Below are 27,414 nucleotides of genomic sequence, written 5' to 3' on the forward strand. Positions count from 1 at the left end.
TTCTTGAAAGTATAACACAAATCCTTCTAGTCTGTACATCTCAGGCACAGGGAACGGGATGACAGCCTTGAAAAATATGGGGTAAGAACAGGACAGGTACAGACCGATGGCTGCATCCAGTTGGGGAGGTTGCTTGCGCGGAGAGAAATCATTTCATCAGCAACGTGCCAGTGCTGCAGACAAAGGCGAGAATCAACAACTGTCCTCCCCCTCCTCAGGTTTTTCTGTCTCGTTGACGTTGTCATAGCTTTGGTCAAGACCCACAGCAGGAACGCCGGCACCGACGTGTTGCACGAGGGCGTAACCTGCACCCAAGACGGGCTTTCCTTTTGGAAGGTATTTCGACAAGACTGCTAAAGGAATGACAGACTTCCTAATCAGCTGCTAAAGGCATCCAGTGAAAGCTTCCCCTCTTCACACTTTCCTTTCGACTCAGAGCACTTTTACCAAAGCCTCAAATCTCAGGAAAACCCAAAAGCTATGCCCACGGAGCATCAGGACACCAGGTTCTCTGCAGGTTTGTCGCAGCACTTCTGTCCCACCAGCAAGGCAACAGCAAACTACAAAGGCCAGGAGCCTCCTGTAAAATGGGGCAGAGCAGTCCCACGTGCACGAACGTGCTGCGCCAGCAACAGCAGGAAGATGAGAGATGCCGGCCAGCCTAAGAGCGTTGGCTTTCAAGGCGGCCGTGGTACGAGCAGGGCTTGTAATTTTCAGCGCTGCTCGGAAAAAGGAGCCGGTCTGCCTGCCACATGCCTGTGCCTGAAAGCAGGCAAGAGCAGGGGAAGCAGCCACTGATTCATTAGGCCTTGCTAATCTGTGATATCATTTGTTGATTCCACCAGCTCCGATCCCCATCCCATGACTTCCTCCGCCGTCGCCATGGCGCCGTACATAAACACGGCGAACTCCCAGCCCCGAGCAGGTCATTTATTTCAAATATTCCATGCAGCTGGAACACAAGCCTGTTTGGGTGTCTGGAGCGGAGCATGAACTAATTTCTCAGTCTTCTGCACCCGCCCCACCTTGTGGGCCCTCCCCAGCCCGCTGTGCTCCCAGCACCCCTCCAGCCCCACTCCCAGCAAGGCAGGGGCAGCCTTCCCCCGAAGCTGGCAAGAAATAAGTTTCACCCCCAGCCCCGAAACCTGCTGCAGCAGAACACAGCCGTGCTGATAACTAAACACACCGACTGTTCAGCTTCAGATGTACAGAGTCGTCTTCTACATGTGGGAAAACAAACAGGATGAAGGCTTCCAAAACTCAAAAATCTTTGCTGTGATTGGAGAGGGAAAGAAAGCACTTGCCTTTTCTTTTTTTTTTTTTAAAGAAAAAAGTTCTCCTCACCCAGTACCCTTATAAGGTAGTTCATAAGCATACCTCTGAGCTTCGGTTGAGCCTCACATTTTGTAGTGTTTATGTGAACTGATGAAGTGATTTGCTTTTCACGCACAAGGCAGTAGCTGCAGGAAAGACAGAAGCATGTGGACAGGAGGCAGAAGTAAAACCTCTGTCATAACTGGCAAAAGCACCCGGTCGCTTTGGGGAACCTTAACCCACCTGCTGATAGCATTTGAGAGCACCGCTGTGTCACACAGGTGGGAAGCAGAGGAGACTGAAGGCACTACACCAGCAAGCAAGAAAGTCTGTACTCCACAAAAGACAATCGACATCTCTTGTGCAAATAGAGCTCTCAGAAGCAGACCAGGAGGTAGGGAGTGACTGAAAACCCACATTCAGTGACTTCAGCTAAATCAAGCTGGTGATGGAGTTGTTCAGAACACATGGAAATCAGATATTTTTCCAAGCACATGTGATACAGAAATGATTTCCACCACTCAGCTTGGCCTGCTACAGCCCCTTCTGTGCTTAGTGCACTGTGCTATGGCCAGGGGTTCCTTTAGCCCCTACCACTTTATTTTGCTTTCTTTAGCTCCTACCATTTTTTTTTGCTTTCTTCTGTCTGTCACCTCTCTGCCTAAGAAGGACAGAAAGTCAGGTGTCAACATGAAGTGGTAGGTTGGAGCCTTGTTTTCACAAGATGCTTTTCTGGAAGAACAAGAGGTTGTCTGCTGTAATCTAGGAGATGCTTGCAAACCCCCCCAACATATCAAGTTTCAAAAGATAGGTAAAGCCCTGGTCTATTGAATCTACTTGAAGAAAAAATAGTATAGTGTAATGAGTTGTGTAGAACAAGTTGTATGAGTTGTAAGTCAAGGCAGCTTTAGCTTCCTCCTTTGACTTCACAGATTTAATTCAGCTCTACCAGGAATAGCTATCTTTAGGTATGAATGGCAGATGTACAACATCACAGGTTCCAACAGCCTACCCATAGCTGAAGCTCGCCCTCCACCTACACACAGCTTTTAGGTGCCAGCTTTAAATTTTTATTCTTCAAAGCAAGGGCCCAACAGCCCTTGCTTTACCTACTTGGGTTGAGTTCCTGAAAGTATGCTCAGCCTTCACGCAGAAGCTAGATATGGAAAAGTCTGATCATCTCATGCAAATAAAACTCAGCATCAAGCAATATTTAATAAAGTTTATTAGGTTACCAAGTATTATCTACAGCCATAAAATAGGAAGTGAGAGTTTTAAAACTGTACAAAATGTACTGGGGAAGTGAGAAGAGATGGAGACAAGGGAGCATGAAGAGCGTTAGAAGTGAGGAGAACACAGGCTTCCCTGGAGTTAAGGAAGACACTGGTTCAAGTCGAAGGCAACCAAGTAGGGCTCCATACACACTATTTTTTGTGCAATTTGTGTCCCACCCTGTAACAGAAACTAGTACAAACCTCTATGTTAAAAAATCATACAATATTAGATTAAAAAAGAAAGGGGCACATCATACCCCACCCAGTCTTGGCACCAATTCTGTGCTTTAAAAAATATACTATGTAAGTAGTTTATTTTTAAAAAGGTACCCTACAGCAGCTGTTTAGAACATGTTCTTATACATACACCACAAATATATATATTAACATTTTCAACAACTAAACTCATTTGTACCTACACAGAACTGAAGGAATAACTCAAGAGCAAAAAAAAACCAACCACACAAACATTTTTTCAAGACAAAGAAATGTGCAAAATAACCCCAGAAAGGCAGCATAGTAACCTGTGGAGAGGTCAAGAGAGCAGCTCCTGCTAGTAAAGGAGTGTCATCCTCTTTACTTGGCTACTGAGGCAAGAATCTATTTGGGATGTGCTGATTTTGCCTGAATTGCTTGTCCTGTTTATTGCAGTTCTCCCCTGCCAACCCCCCAGCTCTGGAGAGGTTTATTTTCTTGCTGTGCTTGAAGATCAACCCCGTTGGGCTCCGGTAAAGTCTCTCAAGTTACATTCTGCAGCAACCACCTTCTGGATTTCTGGTCTGCTTATGGCACTTCCGCAGCTACACCGCCACCACCTTCCCTGGGACAGCTTCCCACCCTCAAGCAACAGACAGAACTATCCAGCTGCATAGCTAAACGGAGATTATGCTGATGGTCTATGGCAGAGCAAAGCCTGGTTTGGGTGACTAAGCAGCTTATTCAAGAAGAGAATTCCCTGCAATAGCCCTTAGAGAATTACCGTGTTTCTCTAAAACCTTAACGTGGAACAGGCTATACAGAAAGCAGACTTAAGATGGCAGGACCTACAGCTGAGTAACAAGTCTGAGGACATCCAGTCTGTCTCACCAGGGACCTGATTGCAGAAGTTTGTCCCTTCCCTGTCCCTAAATCAGCAAGAAACCCTTCAGTCCCAGACTAAAACCTACAGTTTTAAGTCAAGAGGAAGAGGGCAGATGAAGACATGGGGTGACTGTTCAACTAACTGAGTCACACCCACTAAGAGGAGGCAGGACAGAATGGAACAGGAGAACTGAGTGTGATGGTGATAAACAAGAAAGCAAGGTTTACTGTCTGTGAAACATTGTAAGGAGTCCTAGCAGAGAGACAGATATCAGCAACATAACCACCTCCTCCAATTTAAGTGTCCTGGTGGAAGGGTTCTTGGTTTTGGTGTTTCAGGGTTTGGGTTTTTTTGGTTTTCAAAACTCAGCAATGAATTCCTCTTGGTATTCCAGACTCTTCCCAACTCTGCTGGCCACCCCATGCCTTTCCATTCTTAGCACCTGGTCTTAAGATGACCACTCCTAGTGCCTTCCCTTCCCCTTAACTATGTTCTTCCCTTCAGCTGGTACAGGAGGGCTCACTCCCAGGCTCTACAACCCAAAGGATGCAGGACAGCCTTTTGTCAGGAGAAGCAGGGAGGAACAGAGCTTCTAAGTGTTCCTTTTTTTTTTTCTTGAAGTGTGCAGGGGAAGTGACTTCCAAAGAACAAAAACACTCGGTTCTGAAACAAGGACTACTTGAGAGCTTGCCAGTAAGGGCACATGGAGGCTGTATCAGTGACAGAAGTACTTTGGCCAAGGAGTTCCAACAGTAGCGATGACACAAGGGTGGCAAACCCATCTCCCAGGGGGTCAGCTCCAGATATTTTGCCTTGGTTCCAACTCTCAATCCCGGAACATGAAGGTCATTGGTAGAGCAGGTAGCTCTTGAGGGAGGCTGGCAGTGGCAGCGTAGGGATCTCATTCAGTCTTTCCTTGCCCAGAGCAAGCCTCACAGCTCGCCGACACAAGTCCATCAGAGGCAGTGGTTCAGCTGGAAAGAGAGAGACCCAAGACGTTAAACATCCCAAGCCACAAGCTACACATTCATCTTGTTTGTTCTAGAAATCCCCCAGAAAAAAGATTGAGCAAGAAAAGTGGATGCCTGGCTTGTTCACAAAACCCAAACCATTCAGCATCCACAAGTCAGCAGCTTCGGCTCAAACACACGGGCAGGGCACGACATTTCTGTGGAAGTTACTTAAGTTAATCAGTTGCGTGTGAAGGAAGAGAGAAACTAAAATCCCTAAAAGATGTTTCTTCTCTGCAACAACATTCAAGTAAGAACACGACTTCTAGCTTGTGCCTCTCGCTGCACTATCCAAAAACCTTTGGAAGAGATTTATTGAAGTAAGAGACAGCAGCAGACAGTTCGGTAGCATCATATGGTACGGGCACCCAGAAAGTACTCTGATTTGTTTTTATCCACTAGAAACAGAACAGTCACCCCTTTCATTTCTGCTGCTACTTCTCATGAAAAAAGCAAAGCCATCTGTCAAAGCTTCGTGTCACTACTCGTATTGTGACATTTCCCATCAGAGGATTTTTTCCTACATTACAAACCTGGGAAAAATACGCGTCTTCTGCTACTATTTTTGCACCTTGTACTTACAAACAAGGAACAAGATAATACTAGTTTTTTCAGGCAAGGCATATGGGGACCTTTGATGCTGAACAGTCATTGACAGCATACAGGGGACTGAGGTCAAAGCCAGAGCGAACACATCACAGCTGCACAGAAGGAACACAGATTAGTTTCTCACGGCTCCTGTTGCTGAGTCTGTCCAAGCTCACCTGCACAAGCCCAAGGGGTTCCTCTGCCCCAAAGAGACAGCTAAAACAAAGGCATCCCAAATTCAGTAGGTAACTGGACATCCTCCTAATAATCTGGATGCTCAGCACACACTGTTAGAAAGCTTTCTTTAGAGACATCTCAGGCTGAACACAGACACCTAAAAACAACCCCAAAAATAGAAGAGCTTGGCTGAGAAGCTGCAGTTTTCAGGAACTCTGACAGATGCCAACAGCTCTAGCTTCCACTGCTACAAGCCAAATTAATCTGATTGTTCATACAGCTGTTTTAAACAGCTGAGAGACTGGGAAAGCTTAATTTCTAAGCACGATCATGTTACTGTATTTCTTACCAGAAGCCTCTCCATCAATAGGTGGACACAAATCCCTTCCTTCCAAGTTCAAAGATAACAGCTAACATTGAAAAGCTCAGACAGAGGAGATCAGTCATCTCTGCTCAGGCCACTCCTGATTCTACTTTGGAAAAAGTAACAGTCCACGTAAAAAAACGTCTCTAATGAAAAGCAGAGAAAGCAGTTTATCTGTTTTTTGGCAAAAAGGCTGGGAAGGAGAGTTTGTTAGCTGAAGATACTTGGTAACAGTCAGAAATTGCATTCTAATTGGTCTGTCTCCTCCTTAAGTTAGTAGCCAGAGCTGAACTAATGCCTTATTTCCCCCCCCCAGTCAATCCCTGCTAAGCATCCCAAGCTATTACCTGCTGCAGGGGAATGTTTTCTAGCACCAGAACTTCGGAGAACTGCTTCGAGCATCGTTACTGAGATATCACACCTCTAAGTACACCTCTTCCGCGGGGAGAGATGGGTGGAGAACAACCAGACAGCTGTCAGGGCAGTGCTGTTCCTACCATCTGTCACCACGTCCTGTGCCAGAAAGCAGCCCCCGGGTTGCTCAGCCCCCCAGCACTGCCCGTCTTGCTGCTCACGACCTACTTCAGGATCCACGCCGCCTCTCCTGCAGGGACAGGTCTCTGTACAGCAGGACTGCACGTCTTGGCTCTGGCTGCGACACAACTGGAGAAACCTATTACTGGCAGCACTCCTCTGGCACTTCCCAACGTAGCTTAAACAAAAATTTGTACCCTCTCTGGGGTACAAGCATGCTGTATTCCAAGTCTGTCCCAACTCCTCTTGCTCCATATGGAAGTAGCTTGGGCAGAGGCCTTGTCTAGCCAGAGGACGAGGGGCCTGGGCTTCCAAAGCCTCTAGCATTAACATAATATATTCTGATTTAATGGCCTTAAAAGCAGAGAGGATCTTCTTCCCACAGAGCAGAACTTTGTCCTCAGCTATTCTGCCCTGATAACCCCCTCTTACTAAAGATAGACCAGAAGAGAAAGCACACACATCTGACCTCCTTCCATTCACAAGCACTACAATCACTGGACACAGTGCTGCTATTGAATGCTCAGAAGGGGTTAGAGCCAGACACCTTCTTTCTGTCCGTGCCAAAATAGCGTCCTGTCATTCCTGGCCTCGTGCCCATGATTCACTCCTATGCTGAGAGCACACTACAACCAAATCCAATACAGGAGGTGGCTGTTTCCCTGCTAAGAGCAGTTCTGTGCAGACAGCCCCACAGACTCGCTGGCTCTGAAGGGAGCTGCAAGCTTTGGCCTTGACCCTTCCAAAAACCTGGTTGCTGGAGCCGCTGCCATTCTATAAGCTGCTGTGGCAGGATAAGCTCGGTTCCTCTCTGTTGGTGAGAAAAGGCTTTGCCAAAAGCTCTCACTTCAAAAGATTTTGATTCTCCACGGTTATTCAGCCTTTCCTGCTCTGAGCTCATCTGCTAAAAAGCTGATGGGAAGAAGGCTGACTATAGGAAAAACCAGAATAGTTACAGGAATACACCTATGCTGAGCGCTGAGATCGTGCCTCAACAGCCACTGAAATGCTCGCCAGCTGCAAAGCAAATAGTGGCGCTACTGTCTGAGTAACACACCGCTTGAGGGACAGTCCCCAGTTTATTTTTTCTGAGCTAAGCCTTCCCTTGGAAAAGATCAATTATGTTGTGGCTCATGGTAGAAATAGGTTATGAGGCAACAGTCTCAGTGGATAGATCAGCTGCTTTGCAAAGAATTTAGTCCCGCTCCATGACAGAATAAGCTGAACGCCCAGACCATCCAACCAGCCTCGTTTCTAAACCAGTTTAAAGAATCAAGAGCTGAAGAATCCAGTAACTGTTTTTCAATAAGAGGCAGCAAGCAGTTGTTCTGCAGACTTTCACCTGGGTCCAGCGTGTCTCAGGCTTTATTATTACACTGGGAGGTCCCTGCCGTATGCAGGTGTTTGCTTCCAAAGTCAAGCAGGACTTCTCTAACCTAAAAGAGGCTTCCTTGGAAGTGTCATTGGTTACCTATGAACCCAGTGAATAAGAGAGGAGTTTACCAGAGGTGCTTAAGCAGCAGGAGATGCTATCTGGCCCTCTCTCTCTGCTCTGAGCAGCACGCCTTGCTTTCTGCCCGCACTAACACAAGGCATATCAGGTCTGCAAGCACTGGTATAGGCACCTGTCTTGCCAAATTGAGGCATATTTCTCAAAGCACTTGTGGATTTTACACCCATCCCCTCACAAGGCTCTCCTGGTTGTTCTGACAGCTCGGTTTTCAGGTGCCAGCGCTGCTTTCCATACCCCACGTCACCAGTGCCAGGGGTTTGACATGGCTGGCCCAGCGTCATAACAAACATGTTCTAAGCACAAATAAAAGTCTAGTATGCTACAGGCTTTGGGCAGACACCGTTCTGGAATGCAGGGGAAACACTACCCTTTTCATATCAATATTGCCAAATTTATTTCAGTAACAACATAAATCCAGATATTAATCCACTTCCTTCACCTCTCTCCTCCACCCTACCCAGAGGACTGAGTCACAGTCTGGCCCAGTGGGAACCTCTGACTACGAGAGATAAGACTTTAGCACATTTGGACAGCCAAATTTATTACTAAGCTTAGCTAGGGATTGAGGTCCCTATTAGTAAAAGGCCTGGCATGCAAGTTGGGCTGGCTGCAATATCCAGCCCCACACTGAAAATCAGCACAGCCTGCCCTGAAAGAAACAAAGCAAGCTACTTTCTTCACAGATGGGACATTCCCCTTTCCTCAGACAGGGACAGCTCTTCCCACTCCTTCCTGCAGGGGATTTTAATGAGTCCCTTCATCGGGCACTGCAGGAAGGTGATTGTCCCTCAGGGACCGTTCCCTGCAGAAGGCACCAGGATTACACTGCAAAGAACAACTGGCCAAAAAGGCCATTCCTGCTGAGACCTTGGTAGCAGTATAGGAAGGCTTGTCATCGCTCCAGACAAACTGGCACCTCCTTCTCCCACTATACCTCCCCAAACTTCACTTGCTCCCTGCAGCACCTTATTAACAACATGTTACCCAGCCAGACAAGCTGTTTTAATTGCCACTAAGGATTCAGAGATTTCTCTAAATCCCACTGCTGCCATGAAATCCTCACCTCTGCAGGAAAGTGAAAACCCTCCAGGATGGTGTACTAAGCCCGCACGTAAGCGGCACGCAGATTTTTATTTGTGCTGCTAAAACAAATAGAGCTATACTCACGGTCGAGTCCATTCAAGTAGCGCATCCGAATTTCACAGTGTCCCCACACTGCGCTCACCACGGGGTACAGCTTTTTCCCTTTGAGTCCCCGAAAGGCAACACCCATGTACTGCCCATCCACAATGAAGCTCAGCGTCCCATCGTCCATGTCCAGAACCACCAGGAAGGAATCCGGCACAATGAAAGTTTCATCTGGTTCTAGGAAGGCAGGGTAGGTTTTACTTGGCTGGTTCTTGCCGTCGTGGTACAATCTGTTGCGCCCGAGGTCCCATCCCCACGACTCATGGTTGTTTCCTACGAGCGTGGTGTACCCTACAGAGTGCAGAGGGGCGTCTGCTGTTGCCACCCCTACCACGGCATGCGTGCCTCGCTGCCGCATCGCCCACGTGATCTGCCACACGTGCAGTCCTCGCGTGTATCCCACTTTGCCTCTGATAGCGTCTGTGCTCTGAGCCACCGGATGCCGGTGAAATATCAGTTTGTCATCCTCCTTCACGAATACATTCAGCGAGCGATCGTCGTTGTTCCATGAATGCAGTAGCTGGACTTCGTACGACACCGGAGGCATGTCCAGTAGCAAGTCCAGACGTGTGGGTTTGCTGTAGTCAAGTCCCTGGAGCTCCTGTTTCAAAGGCCTGTATACCGGGTCCCTCATATCCACAGTCTTTATCCCACCTGTGACCTTCTGACCCATCGTGCGTTCGGGTTTTGCCTACTTGTAGGCTCCCAAAGCAAGCTCATCAATTTGCCCGGCTGCTTCTGCTGTCATTCAGCCCTGCAGGAAATGTTGCTTGGAGACCTTGTCGAGATGTACACTAGTCAGTATTGCCTAATGGATGGAAAGAAAAACAAGAGACAAGTTAAACATTACCACATACAGCCTTGTATGCAACATTTACAGAGCAGTTTCAATCCATTTATCTTGACAATTCATCCTTCCTTTCCACCAGCACGGGGAATGCATGCCACCTATGCAGCGTACCCTGCATAGCAGAGAGTATATAGATCAAACAGACAGGTACCGAGTCTGTCCTCTTCAGAGAGGCACTCAAATTCCTCCTCTTGTCTAAAGAAGGTGTGGGTTCAGCCACCAGAGCTCATCTCTTTACAACGTACCGTTCCTTATTCCTGCACTACTAAACCCTGAGAGCTGGCCTATGGTCAGACTGACTCCAGCTGTCCTTTGCCTTAAGTCATGGACAACATGCAAGTCAGGCTGGATAAATTGAGGAGAGAGTTTCTTTTACACAGAAGACTCAGTACACAGTAATAATGCCCGATATTTCAGTGCTCCAGGACTACCTTTGCCCAGCCTACCAGCTCTACGTGGTGCCACAAGACCAGGCTGAGCAGGACACCCACCCAGAGAAGGCCCAGGCTGATCACCGGTGTTCGTTACTCCAGCTCCTTCCACCCACCTTGGGGTTCTCCAGCCAAGGCCATCTGAACAGCTATCCGCAGAGGAGCCAGCCAAAACACACAAGGCATTTTTAATACCCAGAGAGAGTCCACACAGCTTCAGTGAATTTTAAAACACACCAAGATTAGCAGGTTTGGGCCCTGTAGCAGCCTGCTACAGCTGACCGGTAGCAAAGGCTTGGTTTGTACAGAGAGCTGCTGTGCAAAGCCCTAATCTGAGCTATCCCTACAGGAAAGGGCGGCACTGCTGAATTAACTTCTCCCTCTGCTGCTATAGAGGGATGCAAAGCATTCATAAGTACAGCTTCCATTCCAGGGAAAGGAAAGCAGGCTGCATTTCGGGAGGGCTACATTCGTGCTCCATTTCAGGGAGGGGATCACAGGCTGGCAAGCAGAGCAGGCACTGCAAGCAAGCCCGGTACCCGCAATATTTTTCCAGGGTCCAAAACAGCTTATTCACAAACACGCTAGGTGAACACTCGGTGTTCCTCTAGCTGGTACTTGAGTGCTTCCTCCACAGTGCTCCCAGAGCAGACCTAAGATGAGGAAGCCTGAACTGCAGCCTTTTTTTGGCAGACGGCTGTAGGAGTTCTTGGAGAACCCCCTTCAAGGCAACCATCCCCTGGAGTAAAGGCCGCATACCACAGAGACACGCACACCCAGGGATTGCCTGGTGGCATTACCCAGCCATAAATAGTTTGCTTCCCTCAACATTTCAACAGTTCCAAGAGAGAAATAGAAACAGCACTGAGCGCAAGCCATCTCCCCCCAGCAGCGATCAAGCAAGGTAGGAACCAGGCAGTAAGATGAAAGCTGCTCCATCTGGAGCCTTACAGACCTTCCCGGATCAGCTGGCAAGGCAGCCAGCAGCCATCGACACCGGTTTCAGGACACAGCTCAGCCCCTCTCCAGCTCTGGAAAGTACCTCGAAGGCCTGACTGTGCAAGCCCAGAACAGCAGATAAAGCAGCTGGGTCCAGCCTCAGGAGGCACCCGTTGGCACTACGGGCTGCAGGGGATCGCTGCCGTCAGGAGAGCAGCTACACCTCCCAGATGGCTCGGCTCAAGTGAGCAGCTTCAGCTGGGGCAGCTCCTCTTCTCCAGGAGGAAAAAAATTCCCAGCTTCAGATGCAGAGTCCAGGGGGAGGAGTGAGATCCTTCTCCGTTTAGCAGTTCTCCTTCCAAATTTCAGAGAACCCTCTAAAAAGCTGAAGCCAGCTTGCCTGAAGGGACGAGCTCGCTGTGCGCGCCTCTCCTCCAGCTCCGCATCCACCGAAGTGGCTCTGCTCTCGCTCAGCAACACAAACAGCCCTCTGTGAGGCAGCTGCCAAACTGGGGGCAGCTATTAGGAGAATTAAAAGTGGGAGGGGAGTGAACTGGCTTTCTAAGAAAAAAAGTGTTATTTTAACATTTCCTGAAGTGAGGCAATCAGTCGGGGCTCCTGCCAGCTACAGTCACAACACTTACTCACAAGCAGGACCTCATCTGGCATAGAAAATGAGCGTGAATCAGGTCTGGTTTAAAAATAAGGTTACTGGACATTAGCAGCAAGGCTTCAGCTAGAAGGTGACAGGGAAGGTTCGCATATGCCCTGGGTTACGGATCAATTCACCAGCTTCCCTACAACTTATTCCTACTCCATGGTATGCCATGGGAACACTCAGCTGAAATCTGGTAGTTCTTAAGAGATGACTCCTTTTCTTGCCCCTTCTTTTTATTTGTTAAGTGCAGAAGGGAAAAATCCTTGACATTCTTTAAGAGTCACATCCCAGTGCACATTACTAAGCAGCAGGATGGCTATTTCCTAACCATTTAGGGACCTCGGACGTATGGCACGGAAGGACAGAAGGCTCATTAAACAAATACCATTTAAATGAGATTCAATCACGTTACAAGCTGACAAGATGACTGAAAAGCGTATATGTTAAGCACATACCATCCACAGCATCAAAACAAGTCCTCTGTTATTGAAGCCAGTGAGTCAACAGCTGAGAAGCAGCAAGAAGCCACACAACAACTTGAGCAATGGCACAGTGACTGGGTGCCAGCACACCCCGGCACAATACCTGTGTTATTTATTTCTGCCCCAAAGCTCAGAGTGCCACCACCACCTAGCACAGGCACTTGGGACCAAGTGCCTCGGTGGCAGAGGCTCTCCCAGCCTCCGAAGGCAAAGCCTCTCTCACCCTGGGAGCCTGCAGCATCAAACCAAGGGACCCCAAGAGCAAGCTGCTACAGACACAAGCCAGGCTGCTGGTGTGAAAGCACCCGCATTGTCACAACATCACAAGTCATGCAAACTCACCCAGGGAGCTGCCTGGCAGTACTTAAACTCAGCACACGTATCCCATGGAGTTATTTGAGGATTTAACAGCAGTTTTTCCCAGTGGTCCCCACTCTCCCATCTTCAAACCCTCATGCCTGAGGTACAAAACGGAGGGCTTCAGCGCTCACAAAGCCGACACCAGCTCTGTTAAGATGAGATTTCTCAAGTTGCTCCAGCAGGAGCCTTCCCTTTCCTGGGAGATGCACATTAATGCTGGCTGGAAGGTAGGTTTAAGAAGCCTCAGTGCAAGCCACTTGCTCAGGCTGGGAGCAGGACCATCAGGCTGCTGAGGCTGAGCCGTGTTGCTCTGCAGAAAGCACCAGATGAGCTACCTGGCATTCCCAAGGCTTATGGCACATGGACAAGGGCTGTCAACGAGGCACTGGCTACAGCCCACTTGGAAGCCTCCAGGCGAGTTCAGCTGTTGGAACATTGATTAGGATAAAGGAACAAAACATTGGCAGGAGGGAGAGAGGCAGATTTCCTGAGAGCTGTACAGTACATGTGAGAACACTGCATAGGAAGCAACAACCAAAACAAAGCAGCCTGCCAGACTGCAGGAGTACCGATGCCGACTGTTCTGAAGTGCAATGCTTGAGAGAAGTAGGAACACAACTCTGCGCTCCCCATTAGCGAAACAACGCCTCGTTCGTTATAACTTTCCCTCCTGCCAACGTCAGCTTTTATCTAGAGGCTTTTTCTTCTCCCTCTCTTCACCAGAAAGGGGATCACCCCAGTTCAAGACAGGGACTTCTGAAATTTGATAGGATGTGGTAGGACACTGTCTCACTGCCTGCTCCACAAAGAAAGCAGCCTTTCCTCAACACAAGTGCCAGTCGCCACTTGCCTTAGTTGTGACTCTTTCCCCAGGCAGACTAACACCATAAGATGAAGGACTATAGCCAGAATAAACAGAAATAAAGGGGGAAAAGATCGCAACAAAAGGGTCAATTAGACTGAGAGCAGGTCAGACACTGAGCGCCATATGCCAAGATTCAAGCACAACATGGCTCGTTATTAGGGCAAGGCAGTGATTTCAGCTCAGAGCTGGCTCCACCGTCCCTTGCCTGGTCTAAAACTGCGGAGTAGCACCTCGCCCTACGATCAGGAGGTACAATTATGCCCCTTTTAAAAAAGCTTTGCCATGCACAAGACAATACAGGCACTTTCCCTTCAGCAGGACAGAGCGAGAAGCTTACTCTCCTAAACGAACAAATTAATGCTCTGGATAGCTTTATGAGATGCACACAGCCATAAATGAAAGGATATGCTAGGGAGCCAGCTACTCCAAAACCTTTGAGAAGTTAGAGGATTAAGTACAAGTGGTAGAAGTGCTTTTACCTATTGCATCAACAGCTCAGGCTTGCTGGAATACTGCTTTACTTTATCAACATAATGCTCCATTTTGCTCCCATGCTATTTTCTGTTTTTATTGGTAATCTTCTAGACTTAAAAGCTTCAGAACAAAGTTATAAGCGTGTCTCAGAGCAAAACGCTCACTGCCATTTTCAGGGAGTTAGACCTCTCCTTGGTTTAACTGTTCAGAGCAAGGAGATCTGCCATACTAGAAAGAAATGGCAGCCTTCAAAACTACTGCTGGATGGAAATAGATCAAGGTAGGAGATAGCAAAGACATTTCAATGGATGGTGTCAAAGTTCCAGCTGCTAACTGGAAAACAGCTTTTTTTTTCCTTTTTAAACAAGGCTTTGCAAAGAAAAGAATGCGTACAGCAGTCAGAGCAGAGTTGGTCTCCAACTTCTATTTAGGAAAATCATTTGCCTATCACAGGCCTCTCCCGAAGCAGTCACTATAATTTAGTTCACCACCATGCTGTGTACAACTGAGCAGGACCATCCTGTGCCCGTGGCGCCTCCAGCTCGTAGCCAGCCTGTCAGAACACAACCAAGAGCCCAAGCAGGCCCATGCCACGCAGACAGCAGCCTCGACTACCCCCAGCAGGATATTTTGTTTCCTGGTGTGAATCAAGTAACTAGAATTTGGTTTCAGTCACTTCCCTCCTGTCACCCAGAACATGGGGAACACCTTGCATGCATTAGGCTAAGCAGTGCCTTGGCACACACAGATCAGTTTAAAAAGTCACCCAAATCTAAAACGCTGTCTATCGTTCCAAGACAATTCGCCTCATTCTTATCCATGCCAGCATTCAAACCCATTCACCTCATCCGAGCACACAAATGCAATCCCAGCTATCAATGCAGCGCATGCGAGCCAAGGAACACTCACCCAAGAAGCCCTCATTGTTTCATCTGAAGCCAAAGAGCTGTTCCCATGCAAGTTTTTTCACACAGCGGGAGGTTGTGTCAGGTAGCTCCGTCTCAAAGTGACCCAGGAATTTTAACAGGCTCTGTACAGATTTTCAGCTCCATTTGGAAGCAGCTTGCACAGCAGTGAGAGCCCTCAAAGTCGCAATTATGCCTCCACACAAGGCAAAGCATTTGTAGCAGCCATGCAGAAAGTCACTGCTGGTTCCATTAACATTCCCCCGAGCCAGCTCCTGAGCTGCCAGAGCGCTGCCAAAGCCTCTGCACAGCACGGATGGCTCAGCCCAAAATGCAAAGGGCATCGAGTTCTAGGAGCAGCCTATCCAAAACAATGAAAAGCAAAGAACACTTACTGGAAAATGCATGCACCTGTGAGGCACTCAGCCACCAAAAACAGATGTTTGCATTAGGTCAAGTACTGGCAAGTCATTCTCCTTCAGTTACAAGCTTTACCAGAAGGAAGGACCAGAAGCACTTCAGTCAGTCACAGAAAGTTGTGTGAATCTGACTGCAAAAATCACTTAGATCCTCACGGGTCTTCCCTTGCTCTGCAGCTCAACAGCTCCAGAACACCTGTCTGGGACATCAGTTACACCATTACATGAAAGCCCTGAAACTCCTTGATCTCCCATCCAGTCTTACTTCAAGCCTATTTCTTCTAGTTTACTGTGGCTTATGTTTCCCCCCATATTTGTAAGACTACTTCTATAGGTAAGAGTCCAAGCCTTCAAACACACACAGCGTACTCTGCAGACAGTGAATCAAAGCCCTACCCCACAGATTTCCCGTCCGGAAAACCTCAGGGTAACGACAGAAAATATTCTACACACTTACTTGCTTACTCCTTTGGAAAGCTGAACTCAAGGACACAGCTCTAGTAAATGAGACCACAGAAAAAGCACATGTACTTTTGCTTAGGTTTCCATGATTTTAACAGAAGAACATTAAGTAAACTTGGTGCATTTTGGTAAAATCCTTAGGCTGAATGCTCATCCTACAAGCTAGTAGATAAAGCAGCTAAACTGACAGGAGCTGCACTATTGCTGCTTTTATTAGTTGGCTGTCAGCAGCTTACCTGGAGAACGTGCAAGGTGGTTCCAGGTATCTGACATGCTAGTTTTGTACACAACCCCCGAAGGCCCTTCACACAGAGCTACCCCCTTTCTTTGACGTGAACTCTAGAATCTGCTTCAACACCACAGTTTCTCCTCAGTTTTAAGAGCAGATCCCTTGACCACATAGGCCTTCTGTAAAACCAAGCGAAAAAGCAAAGAATGAACATTGATGCCACAAAGCCATCCTAAAAGCACGGGGAAAAAAGGAACTTGCAAGCCTCAAGTGTAAACAGCATCCAAGCCTTAGTCCTAGAGAATCAGGACCCCCTGTTTTATTTAGCCTTAATTCTTAGCATCAAGATTGTGGTGCTTCACTTGCAGCGTGCATTTCTGCCTCCTGCAGAAGGTGATCACAGCAAGGCTGTGACATCCCCTCATCCAGCCCTGGTGCAACCATTTCACCAGCACTCTAGCTTTAACACCCTTCCCACCCCATTAAATACTGAACAAAGCCTTGCAGGGGGAGTAAGCTTACCTACTCTGAAGTTCCCAAGCGCTGCATTAGCAGAGAACGAGCAGCTACGAAGCAGATGACAGGAACGATCGCACCAAACGTGGCTGGAGCTGGTTTCAGAGTGTTGCAATTGTGCAATTGTTCTTAGATCAGGGCTGGGCAGGCAACATTTATTAGCTAGCATTGGTTTTGGCAGCACTGGCGAGCCTCCTTGCTATCTCACTCTACATGCAGAAGGCTGCCGCAGTGCCACGGGGGCAGCTTCCCCAGCCCCACCTAGCGAGGAGCAGCAGCAGCAGCTTGGCTCAGCAGGTTTAGCTGCTGGCAGGGCTGCGTGGCCTCTGCAGAAAGTGAAACTGCAGTCACTGAGATCATCAGAGGTAGGGCAAGAACGTTTCAGATGGCACGTGTCCCAGCAACGAGCAGAAAGGAACATCCTTGAGCAGAATGAGGCCCCTGACATGAACTGCATAAGCACATCAGGGATGGGGAGAACAAGAAGTTTAGCGTTTGGCAGTGACCTCCCCAGGCCACAAAGCTAACGAACCACCTTGCTAAGCCAACAGCCTCGTTCTCCTAAGCAGCACGTTTCATGGTCTTAGATACCAAGAGCTTTGCTCTCCTGGACGTTAGGCAGCTGGCATAAGCACGTCCACCCTGAGACAACCCAGGAGAGGCTTCTGAGGAAGCCAAGAGCTTGCCACTGTACGATACTGCTGGGATTTGTAGCCACTGAACCAGCTTGTCCATATGAATACAATACTCTAACGAACCTCTCCTTGGGATAAGAAGGCTTCTGCAGAATTTTCTAGCTATTTTTGCAGTGTTGAAAGGCAGTGCGATGAGGACAGTATGCCTTCTTACACCCTGAATGGAGGGGCTGGTTCTCCAGCACAACACTGAAGTTACTCAGAAGTCAGCACATCCGAGTAAGCTAAATCTGGAACAACCCATCCTCAAGTAAGCCACTGACTAGAAACCGACATGAACAAGTCTCCTCTGTCCCCCTACCTAGCCTGCTCCCGCTAAGTGCAGTGCTGCATATCCTAGCAGAAAGGACTTCTGAGCAGCAGGAGAGGTAGCTCTGCAAAGTATTTGCAATAATGGAAGGAACTCGGGCAGAAAGAGTCCTGCAGCTCTTGCCAGAGACTTTCTGCTATTGAATACTGGTTACTTGGTTACAAATGGCAATTTTGGTTACACAAAAACTAAGATTTTCTTGAAATGAAAGAGTGAACTCAAGCAGATTTCCCTTGCAAAGGAAGTTCAGGGGATATGTCAGAAAGGTCGTTAGATTCTTTGCAGCTCTGTTTAAGGTAGTTCCCAGAGAATGCACAAATGCCAACTAATGCAAGTTAAAGAGCCTTGAAGAGATACCATGCTCGGTGTTTAAAAGAGCTTCTCAGAAGTAGGCTGCACCTATGTGCTCCGGCAATGCCATCTTTGGTGGGCATCAAGCCCTAAAACAGACGAGATTTGCAGTGCTAAGCTCTCCCTTGCACTCGAGCCCTGTGCTTAGGGACAGGCTCATCCTTAACGAGCCTTCAGAACCACAACAGCACATGTGTTCTTCCCCAGCCTCTCCCACTTATGACTAACGTGTGCTCACAGGCGCAGCACTAAGATCAGCGCGCCACACTGACATAAGGGCCCGTCCAGCAGCACAATCCATGACCTTTCATCCAGCCCACGTGCCTGAGCATACCCCACGGACTGCAGACAGCCTTGTTTCATAACACATTGGGCTGGAGACTTCCCTTCCCGAAAGGACAAGTGGTAGCAAGGCATCTCATCAGGGCCTCTGTTTCCCTGCCTCCCTCTCAAGTAGAGGAGGCCAGCCGGAGCACCGTAATCTGTATCCATAGAGGCTGGGATCAGCTCTAAGAGGCTCTCAGTCCCTGCAAGACGATACATTTTTGGCATGAGAGCTGTTAGCCCATCTTCCTATATAGAGTCTACTTACTCTAATACTCTCAAGCAATTCTTTCGTAGTTTTTCCTGAAGCTGCTTCAAGGATGCATTGCCCTCAGTATCCCAGCAGGATCAGAAGGACACATAGCTTAAACCAGTCCTACAGCTGGCTTCAGACCTCTGCCTTGCAGACAGCACTGCTTCTCATCTCCTTGCCCTGTGATGTGTCCATTTCCTTTCCACTCTTACTCACAGACCAGGGCTGTTACACAGCAAACGCTGCTGAACTCAGGACAGCGAGACTCTGGCTAGAAGTGGTTCATTTATTGGTGTTGTAACAGACAGATGCGAAAAGGAGTTGAGCAATTCGCTGTGGTTTCCCTGTGCATGCTCCTTGTACAACAGAAAGCCTGACTCCAACCAGATCCTTACCACTACGGAGCACCGCCACAGAGGCACATCGGTACCTGCACAGCAGGGCAGGCGGCATCGGATGGCACAAGGAGCATGGTTAAGTTCACCCTGGGGCCTGAGAGAAGCCACAGGGAGCGGGGGCTGAGCGAACAGGCCAGAGAGCTAGCGACTAAAGCTCTTTCCCCAAAGGCAGGATAGTCCCAAGTTTACCATCCCACACAACTGACAGCTCCGCATCTTAGCCAAGGGCTGAGAAACATAGCCAGCGTCCCTTCCCATGTCCCACATCTGCAGCTGCAGCAGTGACCTTCCTTACACCTCTCCCCTTTGCTCTTCTCCAACATCCTGCTGGTCTAGAATAGCACTTCGTAGCCAACTGGCAAAATGCTATTTTCCAGAAGCAACTGAACTATAGTTTCTAGCAAGTTATTTCCTGGCAACTGCTACAAGCCTAGGGAACTGATTTGATCAACTCCAGTGCCAGGTGGAACTCAGCATCTGCATCGTGCTTGGTGCCGCAGGACAGACTGCCGCATGCTCAGACACCAGCCCAGCTATGTTCTCCCCGTGGCTCAAGTTAGCAATACATACGAATGGATTGCAGACATTCCTTGATTTTCCAACACAGAGGCTGTGGACAGGCTGGAGTGGGGACATGCTGTAGCTGATGAAGATCAGATGCGGGGAGTTGAGCTTTGAGCCACAGCTCTGCGCTCCAGATAGATTCTTTCGGAGGAAATAGAAAGAAGCTGTGCCTTGGCAGTTGTGCCTGAGCCAAGACAGGACCTGTCTATGGTTTTATAGCAGTAGGAAGACCCAGACAACTCCCTTCTTCCTCTGAGGGAAGGGCAAGGAAACACTGCAGCAAGGTCACAAAGCAATGCAGCTACTGCAGATAGAAACCGAGTTAGTGCAGTTGCTATACTTTTATCTACAGCCCTACTCCTGCTCAAAGCGCTCTGCAGACGTTAGTCATCAGCAGGGCCATTCTGCAGAGCAAGCTGTTTCCAGCCGATGCACTGAGACACTTGTTTGAGCAACTTACGGGAGGCTACAGTGCTCCAGCTACAACACGCTCCGCCAGCGCAACAAGTCCTCCATGTGCTTCAGCACGCAGATACCCATTTAGAGGACACAGAAGCACTGGCTCAAATGCTTTACCAGACCAAGCGAGACATACTTGCTGCATACCAGGTTGCAGTCTCACTGGTCACATTTGGTAAAGTCACTTTTTTAAGCTCCTGGTACCATTTCCAATCTTGAAGCATCCGACAAGTGATTCTTTTCCTCATTGTTTGTGTCAATAACACACTTTCTGGGGATAGGGTTTGCTTATATTGAAATTAAGGCCATTTGGAAGCTGTTTCCAGGTTGATTGAACAAAGTCTCTGCCTTAAGAAAAAGGCACTGATGTCCTGGAGACTTGGGAGAGCTTATTTCAAGGAGAAAAACTACGCTAGCATAGATCCCAACAGAAGTCACCTGCAAGAGGCACAGGCTTTTCACCATTATGATTTCTTCGCATGGTCTCAAGGGACAGCTCTGCTCTGCCTGCAGACTACAGAAATAAGTCATACAGGGAGCAGGAAGGCAGGCCACATGCAACTTTTCCACCTTGCCCCATGTATCACCTTTTGTACACTTTTGAACCTGTCTGACCACCTCAATTGCCTTTTCCTTATGTTATTGAGATTTGGCATATCAACTAGCGGTGTTGCCAGAGAATGCCTCCCATCCCAGCAAGGCTGAAGTCTCCACTTGGCACGCTGCAAACACAGAACCCCCAGTTTAACAAACAAGCTGCACTTGAAAGACTAGTTTGTGGGACTAACCACCAAGCACACGAACAGTGCTTGCCTTACAGCTTCCCCGTCCTTTAGCAGCCACCTCCATGCTGCTTTTCTGCTGCCACACAAGTTAATCAGCCCAGTTTCTAAAAAGTTTTCTATAACCAAGGATTACATTGAGGCTTCTGCTCAGGTACCATATAGCACTACCCTCATAAGGGCTCCTTCAGGGCAAGGGGCTGACTTGAGCTCTGCAAAGATCTTAGAAACTCTAAGACAAGTGGAAGCTCCAAGTGCTAATGCAACCAGCAGGGAAGCATCTCTGATGAGCTCCTCAGGACCTGTAGGTTAGAAGGCTACACAGGAAGAAGTGCCAGTGTCTTCCAGAGCTCTTTGCAGTCCATCTTCACAGAAATTCACGAGAAGAGTAAGCCATTTAGACCACACCTCAAAATGTAAGTTAGAGTTATAGACAAAGGACAGCCGGAGCAGAGTCAGGGAAATGAACAGGAAGGGCAGAGGACTCGAAGGTACCTGCCCTGACAAGGCTGAGTTACAACACTGCAATGCTTCAGTTTCCCTTTCAAAAGGGTTTCAAACTGACTAGGCTGGTCGGCTACTCTGGAGCCTTTGTCGAAAGCCAGTCTGATTAAAAAAGGGAAGCAGGAACACACACATACCTTCACTGTAGTTACTAATGGACCAGAGGATTGCCGTCCAGTCACAGGTCATTCCAGTGCATTGAAAGCCACAACGAGCAGTGCTGCATTAGTCAGTTCCTCTCCTCCAGCCCTTCCCATCCCATTCCTCACCCTGCTTGCAAAAGCGTCAATGCAAGCACGCTAAGACTGAACTGGGAACCCATCCAGGAAGGTGCTGCTCCCCAGGCTGGTTCACGGCCTGGCACTGCAAGCCTTTGTCCCAGCTCAAAAGAGGGGACAAAGCAAGCAACAGTATTTTGGCTAGCACTACTCTCCAGAAGCCATTCCACAGATGGAGTAAAACTGTATAGTTTAATACCAGTGCTAAAAAGGAGTCAGCACCTGGCCAAGTTGCCACATCAGCCTCATGTTTCTCCCTCCTTCCCTCCAGCACTGAAGCTGGAACATCCTAAGACAGGCTGCATTTAGAAAGGCATTCCCTCCACAATTAGGCCACCAGAAGTTTTAAATGTCAGCGTTTATGCCCAAAGCTATTTGCATTAAATGCTACATAATCCATAATGAGCCACCCTCTTATACAAGAGCTCTATTCTTTCAGTTATTTCCTCATTTACTAATTTGCACTTTACCTAGCACACCGTCCAGCCCTCACATCCAAGTAGCTTTATTCATTAGTGTTGCCTTGTAATCAGTAGATGTGGAAGAAAGCAGTGAGCAGCAAGAATGAAGCTTGTTTCTACCTCTGTCCAGAGTTTCTGTTCCTGTATTGGAAGCTCTTTTTGGCTAAGACTGCAAGAGTGGACAAAACAAGCCATCAGGAAAAAGGTTTTGGTAACAAAGCACTCCTTCCCCTCTGAAGTGAGTTAACGATGAATCACTGTGGTTTAATGCTAGCAGCAGCAGCTGTGTTAGAAGAAATCCATGCTAAAGTTCTCAGCCATCACCTACCAGAGCTCCCCATCTGTCTCCTTCCTAGGTGACAGCTGGGAAGAACAAAGGCACTTCTCACAGCTGCATCTTGTGCTATCCACTCCCAGTCCAGAGTGGGAGCCTCCCATTTTAGCTATCCTCAGCCTGGACAGATTTTTAGAAAGCCTCTCTCAAATATGCTGTGTTTGTAGGAATGAAGGGAGCAACGTGATTGCTATCTTGCTTGGGCTTGTCAGTCAGGCTGAAGAGTAAACCCATGGTCTAGACCAGCGCTTCCTGCAGTTGGAAGAAGCCTTCTTCTCCAGGAGAGCTGCTGTGCAGCTTTCAGTGGGCAGCGCAAGGCAAAGCACAGCACCTCCCTATGCACAGGGAGCCCAGCAAGAGCTGATGGAAGTTGCCTAGTACTCACCAAGTACAATACCTGCACGAGGACAGGAACTGAGCTCTTACTGTATTAGCATTACATAGACTTAGGTATCCCATGCTCAAAAGCAGCATTTTCTCAAGGAAGTGACTTCAAAATGTAAGGTACGCAGAAGGTTATTAGGATATCAGCCCCTGCTCCTAAAAGCAATACCATTTATTCTGTCTGCAGACATACAGAATCCAGCAGGATCTCTTACCTCAGGAAAACCATTTGCAGTTTAAGCTACTTTAATGAGGGCTGCCCAGCTACAGCCTCCTCCTTCCTCTTTTCATTTAAAGATGTCACAAGCACTGCTAACAGCAAAGCGAAAATCCCCACAGCAGAGCAGCTGCCAAGCACTAGATTACTCAGCCTGCTGCCCTCAAATAGGTTTATTTTGTCTGAAGCTTCAGTACACATATCTACATCAAATACATCTATGCCAAAGGGGAAGTTGTGCAAGTGTCTGGTGCTGATGAGCAGCACTACAGAACAAGCTGAAATCTGGGCCACGCGCTGGTAACACAACCTCAGTCCATTACAAGAGTGGATCTCTGCTCCCTCTGAGCAAAGCACTGAGCTTCTGTGGCACCAAAACCAGAATGTTGTCCTCTGTAAAATTATGGGGACAGAGCAGCACATCCAGGAGCAGCAAAGCCAGCTCTTTCTGGTGAGGAACCGAAGTCACATTCCATCCCTGTGTCATTGCAGCACAGCCTGGGGAGCCTCAGCACAGCACTTCCTCACTTGCTTTTCTTCCCCTTGGATGGGCAGCGATGCTGCTACCAACCTACCAGGTAACCAGAAGGAGAAAGTGCTCTGAGTGAGCAGAAGGGCACACCTACTGCATGACAGGGAGAGAGCTAGGGCAAGAGGTGAAGGCAAACAGGAGCACAGAGGATGTCCCAAACTGAGTAAGCTACAGACATAACTCCAAGGCTCAGCACACGATACCCAGTAGGACAGCATTCTGCTCCTCCCCACCAAAACCTGCTTTATCCCTGACAACGAAGGCAGTTAGATTTTCCTTCTTTTCCAGTTTCAGTTTCTTTGCATTACCAACCTCATCAACACAGCTGGCATCTTTCTTCACATTCAGCAGCCTACTTCCAAGTTCATCCCTGTTTTCCTCCCTTTTCCAGTCTGCATTCAGTCTGTAGTGGGCTTTCTGACTGAGGATTTCACAAGTTTTTCAGAAGTTTCAGAGTTTTTCTAACCCTATCAGACACTATAACAATGAAAACGCAAGAATGAAGTTCTGTAACTGAGACTAACGTACACAATGAAGGATCTCTGCACAGCTGCTGCCTGCATCCTTTTACAAGTGACCAGCGCTACAGCACAACATCATCCAGAGAGCTTTAAGCAAAAGGAAGGCAGAGAGAGGATGCAGGGCAATGAGCACAACTTCTCCCCGAACTCCTTCCTTCAGCCAGCAGTGCATTGCCACCAGCAGCCTGCCTCAGCACGTGGAGCAGCTTCTCTTCCATCCTTTCACCAGCAGGTCAAGGGCCGAAGCTAGCCATGCTCCTCTGACCTATGATAGTCACAAGGTCACAGCCAAACCAAGTAACCAGCCAAGAAGCCCTGCAGTTTAGCAGCAGTCATTTCACATTATCTTAACGTCATGTAACAAACCTGCAAGGCAGACAGGACAGCTGTTAAGCCCTTGAGCAGGATTGCTTGGGAGAAGAAATGCCTTCCAAAGGTACACCTGACATTAATCTCTGCTGTATCCTGCAATTCAGATCTGTCATCCTCTGGATTCAAGAAACAGGAGCTTTTTCTACTATACTGAGTAGAAAGCATCTCCCTAAGGATCTGTTCTGCCTCTCGTACCATATTTTTCCAGCATTCCAGAGGTGACAGAACAGCTGGCAAGAGCTGGCTGCATTGTTCAGCCCACAGCACTGCAGTGAGCTTCTAAAGGAGTCTGAGACATGGCACTGTACCAACACTTGCAGTGACAATGCAAACCCTACATGATGGCTATAGAAATCCTCCTGACACTATGGATGGACTCAGAGGGAGAAACAGCAAGCTTGTGGCTGTTTTGAGAGCCTAGAAACACTGCTATCCTTCCAAGGACAGCCTGCTCCAAAGGGAACAACACTACTGTCAAGCAAAAAGGGCTCACCACTACTGTGTGTGCAGCAATACCAGTAGTTAAGAAGTGAAATCAGCAAGTTTTGTAGCTTACTTGTGACATTAAGAGAAGACTGGAAGAAAGCTTTTTACACATATTTTAAATCACAGTTTAGAAATGGTAGTGGCGATGCTGAGATTTGAAAAAAACTAACTTGTCTGTATCTCAGTGTGATTTATAGGACAGAAATGTATGGTAAGAGGTTCTCAGACCAACTTCCCCAGGAAATAAACAATCAAAACCCCCAGGTTACAGCCTGGCTGTACGTATAAGCCTTGTCTATCAACTAAGTAAAGAGCCTAAAGAGCCTACCCACTTCCAAAAGTTAACTTTCTTATAGTGGTATCACCCAGTGAGAGGACTCCGCAAACTCATTTCAGGACCTCAGGAGGTCTCCAGTCCCATCTCCTCCTCCAAGCAGGATCAGAGCTTTATCCAGTTGACTGTGGTCAGCCTTCAAAACTAGAGACTGCCCAGCCTCTGGGCAACCTGCTCCAATGTTTGACTCTCTTCATGATGAAGAAAACTCTTCCTTACACTTCGAGCTATACATCCTCTTCCCTGTCCAGGTCTTTCCAGTTCAATCAGCCAGTTTCATGCTGAACTTAGTGTTAATCCTCTGGTCGTGAACAAGTACATGTAGTACAGCCTTTAATTGACAGTGAATCATTAAGCAATTTAAACAGAGATTTGAAGAGTTCACAGATCATTGTCTTACCTTGCCACATGGAGAAAAATAACTCAGCCTTCCACAATATTTACCCAGATTCCTTTACCCTGGGCTTGTTCAGTGTTGAAAAAGAAGAAAGAAGGTACATCCTGATGTATGAAGACCCTGTAGATCTTTCACAGCTTACTCAAGCTATAAATTCAGGTCTTTCCTGTCCTGAGGTGTGTGGAGACTGAGGGTGTCACTGTTGAAGACAAACCTCACAAGAGGAGACAGTTGAGTCACTGAGGAAGTGATTTTTTTATACTGTTTAGAAAACTGTTCTGTTCACTTAGCAAAAGGATGTTTTCAGAAGTCAACACCCCTGCATGTGCATCCAAAACAAGAGTTCACACAATTTATCACAGGTTCTTTAAATCAAGTTGATGGGCTTTCAGGTTAGGAAGCCTCAAATTCTTCAATACCATCAGCACCTGTATCTGCAAAAAAGCTTTTTTGGTCCAGGCAGACAAAAAGCATAATCACTTTCAAAAAGTTAATTCTACAATTCCTCTCCAAAAATGCCTGGCTTCTGCTATTTTCTAGGAGGTATTTTCTCCAGCCTCTACTCTCAAATTCAGTCTTGAAACCACAACCTGTATATTAGATGTGCCTCTGCTGCATCAGATAGCTCTTATAACACGGTAAATGACATCAGAAGCATCGTTTCTTGCGTCCTGACTGCTAGCCAAGCCATCCAGGCTTAAATTTAGGAGTTCTCCATTTCCCAGAGTCACCGGCTCCATGAGCAATGCTGCGGCTCAGCCTTACCCACCAGCACCCTCCCTGTGCGGGGCCAAGGTGCCCCTTGGAAACAATGCTCCCAAAGCACACAGCTTAGCCACACCACCCTTTAGGAAGTGCTCCACCTTACAGGAACAGAGCTCATCTTTTTAAGTGGAAAAGATGAAAGCCCGAAGCTGGATGTTCACACAAACCTCACGCTCAATGCAAGTCTTTGAAGGCAGGAAGGCTAGGGAGGGCAGGGTGGACTGGGAAGAAGGCTGTCTGGCTAGAGGCTACGGATTGCTTCCCTGCCACAAGAAGTGTCTGCAGACTTGTGTTCTCCTCTGCTCCTTCCCCCTGCTGTGCTCTACCTTCAGCTACGTGGTCGGCAACCTTGTGACAGCATCAGCCACGCACTGCAGCTTGTGAATAGCCGGGAGGAAAACAATCTGGGGAAGAACCCTCCACATCCCATCAGCTCTTCCCCAGGCACAGCCTCATCCCGAGGAGCTCAGCTTCACCTGCACCTCCCTCCCCAGCAGGAGGGTCACTGGTGTTCCCAGGCAAGGAGGGATCCGCACGCTGAGCAAACTGGGTTCAGGAGCTTCCAGCTCCCAGATCTGTTTCAAAGGGACGCAGAATTACCTTCAAAATACAAACAGTTTTATTAAAGTTCACTAGGTACTTTGCTTTGAAATACAGTTTTTTTCCCCCTGCATCAGAGGGCTGTTAATTTCAGTCTTGTAGCAAGAAAGTCGAAGAAATGAAAGCAGCATCTGCTTGGAAGAGATGAATGCAAGATAAAAGGTGTCTGTGACAGAAAGCTGGCAGCAGCCTTATGTTTTCTATTCAAGTTTGATCTGGGAACAACAACAAGCCGTAAAACATAATAAAAGCTATGGAAAAACCCTTCCCAAATCCAGCAGCATAGCCGGAAGATGCAATTTTTTGTCTCCAACTGCTGCAACAGCCAGTTGATACAAAGAGCCCAGAGAAACCCAAACTCGCTACCCCGTGTAATCAAGCACCTTGGCTTGCTCAAGTCCACAACATCCCCGTCACAGCCTTCAATTCCCTCTTCCCCTCAAAGCCTCCAGAGGGAAAG

The 27,414-nt window shown here is 47.9% G+C and overlaps 1 protein-coding gene across 5 annotated transcripts in view; it reads right to left on the reverse strand.

Annotated features, from left to right (window-relative positions):
* Positions 1-2,521: 2,521 nt before the first annotated feature.
* Positions 2,522-27,414, reverse strand: part of SPSB1 (splA/ryanodine receptor domain and SOCS box containing 1) — a 39,403-nt gene continuing 14,510 nt past the window's right edge. For 3 of the 5 annotated variants that reach the window (XM_080563699.1, XM_080563703.1, XM_080563700.1), the window contains exons 2-3: positions 9,023-9,851; positions 2,522-4,643 (exon numbers count right to left, since the gene is read on the reverse strand). In XM_080563699.1, coding sequence (XP_080419825.1) covers positions 4,516-4,643; positions 9,023-9,716 — 822 coding nt within the window. In that variant the 5' untranslated portion in view covers positions 9,717-9,851 and the 3' untranslated portion in view covers positions 2,522-4,515. Of the gene's footprint in view, positions 4,644-9,022; positions 9,852-11,279; positions 11,735-15,011; positions 15,341-27,414 lie in introns of those variants that run through there. The other 2 variants (XM_080563701.1, XM_080563702.1) reach the window with 2 other exon arrangements.

Source organism: Anser brachyrhynchus (genome assembly GCF_964034855.1).
Source record: "Anser brachyrhynchus genome assembly, chromosome: 21".
Classification (NCBI taxonomy): domain Eukaryota; kingdom Metazoa; phylum Chordata; class Aves; order Anseriformes; family Anatidae; genus Anser; species Anser brachyrhynchus.